At 41.7% G+C, this 6,416-nt stretch overlaps 1 protein-coding gene across 1 annotated transcript in view; it reads left to right on the forward strand.

Annotated features, from left to right (window-relative positions):
• Nucleotides 1-2,154, forward strand: part of LOC110139147 (phospholipid scramblase 2-like) — a 44,706-nt gene extending 42,552 nt beyond the window's left edge. Inside the window, exon 8 of the mRNA XM_020896763.2 lies at nt 1,721-2,154. Within this exon, the coding sequence (XP_020752422.1) occupies nt 1,721-1,780 (60 nt within the window). The 3' untranslated portion in view covers nt 1,781-2,154. The remainder of the gene's footprint in view (nt 1-1,720) is intronic.
• Nucleotides 2,155-6,416: the final 4,262 nt, after the last annotated feature.

A 6,416-nucleotide genomic window follows, 5' to 3' on the forward strand; every position in this document is an offset into this window, starting at 1 on the left:
AGACCTACTTATCTCTCCTTGCTATTCTCGGAACTCTGCATTCAGTTGGGTATATCTTTCCCTTTTTCCCTTGCCTTTCACTCCTTTTCTTTCTCAACTGTTTGTAAAGCCTCCTTAGATAACCACCTTGCCTTCTTGCATTTCTTGTTCTTTGGGATGGTTTTGATTACCCCTTCCTCTACAATATTACAAACCTTCCTCCATAATTCTTCAGGCACTCTGTCTATCAGATCTAATCCCTTGAATATATTTGTCATTTCCACTGTATAATCATAAGAGCCTTGATTCAGATCACACCCAAATGGTCAAGTGGTTTTCCCTACTTTCTTCAACATAAGCCTGAATTTTTCAAGAAGAAGCTTATGATCTAAGCCAAAGTCAGCTCCAGGTCTTGTTTTTACTGATTGTGTAGAGTTTCTCCATATTTGGCTGCAAATAACATAGTCAGTCTGATTTTGGTGTTGACCATCTGTAGATATTGTCCATGTGTAGGTATTGTCCATATGTAGAGTCTTCTCTTTGGTTTTTGGAAAAGATGCTTGCTATGACCAGGATTTTCTCTTTAAGAAAACACTGTTGGCCTTTCCCCTGTTTCATTTTGTACTCCAAGGCCAAACGTGCCTGTTATTCAGGGTGTTTCTTGACTTCCTACTTTTGCATTCTAATCCCATATGATGAAAAGGACCTTATTTTTTTTTAATGTTAGTTCTAGAAGGTGCTGTAGATAGTCACAGAACTTGTCAGCTTCAGCTCCTTCAGCATCAGTGGTTGGGGCATGCATAGCTTGGATTACTGTGCTGTTGAATGATTTACCTTGAAAATGAACTGAGATCATTCTATTATTTTTGAGGCTGCACCCAAATACTGCATTTTGGACTCTGCTCTTGACCCCAAGGGGTATTCCATTTCTTCTAAGTGATTCTTGCCCACAATAGTAGATGTAATGATCATCTGAATTAAATTCGCCCATTCCTGTCCATTTTAGTCACTTAACTCCTAAGATGTCAATGTTACTCTTGCTATCTCCTGCTTGACCGTGTCCAATTTACCTTGATTCACAGACCTAACATTCCAGGTTCCTATGCAATACTGTTCTTTACAGCATCAGTCTTAACTTTCACCACCAGACATATCCACAACTGAGTGTCAATTCTGCTTTGGCCAAGCCACTCCATTCTTCCTGGAGATATTATTTATTGCCTTCAGCTTCCCCAGTACTATATTGGACACCTTCTGATCCGGGGGGCTCATTTTCATATCTTTTTGCCTTGTCATACTGTCCATAAGATTCTCCAAGCAAGAATACTGGAATGGGTTGCTATTTCCTTCTCCAGTGGATTATGTTTTGTCAGAACTTATCACTATCACCTGTCCATCTTGGGTGGCCCTGCATGACATGACTCATAGCTTCACTGAGTACACAAGCCCTTTTCCATGGCAAGGCTGTGATCCACGAAGGAGAAATTACCAGAAGATGAATTCAATTCTTGCAGTTATCAAAAAATGCATAGAATTATGGGATTTCATTGCTATTAAAATTAAATGCTGCAGGTGGAGCTCATATAGCTATAGACTTGCTACAGCTTTTCAATTTTCAGTTATTTTTTCTTGTTTAACAGATATATTACTGTGTTTCATCAGATCCCTTAGCATCCCTGTGCATCAGAATTATCTCTGTTATGCTCTTGAAATTCATTTCTGCATTTTTGTTTTTATCTAGGATTTCATGTTTTATGAAAACAATGGCTGCATTCAACTTTTGACAGGAGGAATATGGTAGCAGAGTAATGAAAGTATCAAAAAATGTGATGTCTGTATTGATTGGGACTGTATAAAAGAAAAACTAATTTTTTTCTTTTGAAAGTCATTATGCCACATGTGAAATACTCTTGATATCTGTGGTCCCAGAGTGTGACTCCAGCTTGAAACTATGGTCCATTTTCTGTTTACATGCTTATAAATGTTTTATACATTTTCTTTGAATGTTCACTATGTATTTGGGAGAAATGCATAGGACTGTTTACCTTTAGACATGAAACTTCTTATGAAAAACTTTTGAGTTATATTCTGATTTATTTTACATTTTTATAGCAAAATTAATGAAAGACTTATTAAATGAATTATACTGTAAAATTATATTTTTTTCAATCTAGTTATTTCACACATAATAAGTCATGTTATTTTGCAAACACTATATATTTGAGAACTAATATTAACATAATTTCAGTTTCCTTTACAATTACATTCAAATAATATTCAATATAAACACCAAGGAAAGTAAAATATGTTTGTTTTATGTTCAGGGATCCATACTATATTAAATTTTTGATCATCTGCTAATGTAAATAAAATCTTCATATTGACAAGGCAATAAATTGCCATTTTTGACAGTTTTCAGCAAAGAAAAACATGATTCTGTCCCAAAAAGAACACATTTTAAAAACTCACTCTAAAACTGGGGTATTGTTATAATTTTTGAAGTAACCATTTACACATGAAATAGCTCCTATATCCTATTGTTTACAAAACATAGAAACCTTGATATTATTCTATGTATTGAATATAACATACCTACTCCTTTGCAGGGCTTCCCTGGTGGCTCAGTGGTAAAGAACCTCCTGCCAATGCAGGAGAGGCAAGTTCAGTCCCTGGATTGGGAAGGTCCCCTGGAGAAGGAAGTGGCAACCCACTCCAGTATTCTTGCCTGGGAAACCCCATGGACATAGACTGGCAGGCTACAGTCCATGGGGTAGCGAAAGAGCTGGACGTGACTTAGTGACTAAGCACCAGCAACTCTTTTGCAGGGTAAAAACTTCAGTAGAAATCTAATATGAAGTGTACCAATAATAAAATAAGTGAAATTTTAGAATTGTTAACATGTTTTCTTACACATTTGATTTTCTAAACAACCAGTGAACAAACAATTCAGGTGGTATTCTGAACCCTGTACCTCTCGTTATCTTTCAGATCTCCTTAAAAGGAGCAAAAGCATATGACACCATTAGTAAAGCCAATAGTAGTGCTAGAAAATAGGATTTCTATATATCAGAAAGTTAGAGGAATTTTTATACTCTGTCTTGTAGAGAAAATTGAATTGTGTGAAATGTCCAAACCACAATTTACTTCATGCAAAGGAAGTGTGTTTAATAAGTAAGAGCTTAGGAGGTTGGTCTCAAGATGGCAGAGGAACAAGATGCAGAGACCACTTTCTCCCCCACAAATTCATCAAAGGATCATTTGAATGCTGAGCAACCTCCACAAAATAACTTCTGAACGCTGGTAGAGGACATCTGGCACCCAGAAAGGCAGCCTATTCTCTTCAAAAGGAGGTAGAACAAAATATAAAAGACACAAAGAGAAACAAAAGAGTTAGAGACAGAGACCTGTCCTGGGGAGGGAGACATGAAGGAGGAGAGGTTTCCGCACAGCAGGAAGCTTTCACACAGGTGGGTCTGGCGGGGGGGGGGGGGGGGGGGGGGAATGTTGGCATCTCAGAGGGCAACATAACCGGGAGGAAAAAAAAAAAAAAAACCCAGCGAATACGCACCTAACCGCAACTGCCCCCGGAGAAGTAGCCCAGATGCTCATGTCTGCCACCGGCGAGTGGGGGCTGGGCAGAGAGGTGCGGGCTGCATAGTCAGTGCTTAGGGTAAGGACCAGGGCCGAATGCCCTGAGGACAATCTGGGGGAGCTAACATGAGATAGCAACCCAAATTGTGGGATCGCCAGAGGGGAAAAAAAAAAACTTTCCCATGAAAGGCTCTAATGTCCAGCCTGGCCCACTCAGAACAAAGGATTAAGCAAATACTAAAGGAGAGCTAGCCAGCTGCACACAGGCCCCCCTCCCCGCTGCCCCCGGAGGCAGAGAGGCAGGTATGTGTCAGCCAGAGCTGGAAGGCAAGGAGCTGCTGCAATCTCGGCCCCAGAGACCACATCCTCCACCAAATTGTGACCAGGCTCCCAGTTGCTAGCCATGTCTTCCTGGGATCCTGGATTGTTGACATCCACCAGGAGGGTCACAGCCTGAGATCAGCTCCCCAGAGAAGACACATGGCCCACCTGAGACGGTGCTCTCCTGCCGCACTGGGGAGACCGCGAGGCCAGGACCAGGGACGTGATTAAGACACGTGGCCCACCTGCAAGTGTGCTCACCACGCACCTGGTCCCCTGAGCTGCTTGGACCTGGGAAGGGCAAAAAGCGCACACCCAGCTGTGTCTGTGCCGTTGTGGAGTGCCCGAGAACCTGAGCGGCTTCGACCTGGGATGGGCATGAAGCACAGGGTCTGCTTTGGACAGTGCCTTTGCTGAGCAACCCGGAGCCTGAGCAGTGTAGATGCAGGAAACACATGCTGCCTTGATCTACAGCAAAGCCAGTGTGGTTCATACACTGCAATCACTCCCAACACACGCCAGCAATATTTGTTTGCAGTGTTCCTGCCTCCCTACAACACAACTGAACAAGTGAGCCTAAATAAGTGAACACCTTCGCTCCCTTGTGTCAGGCTGGAAAAGTCTGAAGAGACTTGCAAAGAGAGGAAGCCAAAATAAACAAAGAAGGGGGAACCGCTCAGGAAGCGACAGGTGAACAGATTAAATCCCTGTAGTTAGCACTGACTAAGCATTGGAGGGGGGCTATAGACCCATAAGCCTTGAGAACAAGTACAAGCTGAAATAAGGAACTATCTGAAACTGAACTGGCTCCACACTGCCCACAACAGCTCCAGAGAAATTCCTAGGTATATTTTTACTATTATCACTTTTTTTAAAAAGTTTAAGTTCTTTGTTACTCCTTTAATTTTCATTTTTATAACCTACTACTACCTTGCCAAAAAAGACCCTATTTTTAAAGCAAATTTAATATATATATATACATGTATTAATTTTGTGATTGATTTTGTTTCGTATTTTTTATACTGTATCTTTGAGAGTCTAACCTCTATACTAGATTTTAAATTTTTGCTTTTTGGTATTTGCTATCAATTTTGTACCTTTAAGAATCTAATCTTCAGTATCCATTTTCACTTAGGGATGTGATTACTGGCTTGGTTGTTCTCTCCCCTTTTGACTCCCCCTTTCTCTCCCAGGTAACCTCTATCTGCTTCCTCCCCCTTCTCTTCTCTACTTTGTGAATCTCTCTGGGTGTTCCAGAAAGTGGAGAGCAATTAGGGAATTGATTACTGGCTAGATTACTCTCTCCCCTTTTGAGTCCCCTTCTTCTCCTCTTGGTCACTTCTATCTCCCTCCTCCCTCTTCTCTTCTTCACATAACTCTGTGAACCTCTCTTGGTGTCCCTCACTGTGGAGAACTGTTTCACCATTAACCTAGATGTTTTATCATCTGTACTGTATGGATGGAGAAATCTTGAGGCTACTGTAAGAATAACACTGAAAGCCAGAGGTGGGTGGCTTAACTCCAAAATTTGAGAACATCAGAGAAGTCCAGATTCCAGGGAACGTTAAAAAAGAGCTCATCACCCAAAACCTCCCATACCTACAGTAAAACCAAGCTCCACCCAAGAGCCAATAACTTCCAGTGCAAGACATACCATGCTAATTTTCCAGTAAAACAGGAACACAGCCCTGCCTGAGCATTAAAAGACAGGCTACCCAAAGCCATGCCAACCCCATAGACACCGCAAAATTCACTACTGGACACTTCATTGCAATCTAGAAGAAGAGATCCAGCTCCATCCACTGGAACACAGACTTAGGCACCCCTAACGAGGAAAAATTGAAAAGCCACCCCACCCAAGGGAGCAGGCTACACAATAAAGAGGAATCATGAACTTTCAGCCTAAAGAAAGGGCATCATAAACACAGCAGTCTAAACAAAAAGAAAAGGCAGAGAAATACTCAGCAGGTAAAAGTCAGTTCATTCACTCAGTCGTGTCTGACTCTTTGCGACCCTATGAACCGCAGCACACCAGGCCTTCCTGTCCATCACCAACTCCCAGAGTCTACCCAAACCCATGTCCATTGAGTCAGTGATGCCATCTCATCCTCTGTCATCCCTTTCTCCTCCTGCCCTCAACATTTCCTAGCATCAGGGTCTTCTCAAATGAGTCAGCTTTTCCCATCAGGTGACCAAAGTATTGGAGTTTCACCTTCAATATCAGTCCTTCCAATGAACACCCAGGACTGATGTCCCTTAGGTTAGACTGGTTGGATCTCCTTGCAGTCCAAAGGATTCTCAAGAGTCTTCTCCAACACCACAGTTCAAAAGCGTCAATTCTCCAGCACTCAGCTTTCTTTATAGTCCAACTCTTGCATCCATACATGACCACTGGAAAAACCATAGCCTTGACTACATGGACCTTTGTTGACAAAGTAACATCTCTGCTTTTTAATATGCTGTCTAGGTTGGTCATAACTTTCCTTCCAAGGAGTAAGCTTCTTAATTTCATGGCTGCAGTCACC

The sequence above is a fragment of the Odocoileus virginianus genome, chromosome 4 (genome assembly GCF_023699985.2).
Source record: "Odocoileus virginianus isolate 20LAN1187 ecotype Illinois chromosome 4, Ovbor_1.2, whole genome shotgun sequence".
Taxonomy (NCBI): domain Eukaryota; kingdom Metazoa; phylum Chordata; class Mammalia; order Artiodactyla; family Cervidae; genus Odocoileus; species Odocoileus virginianus.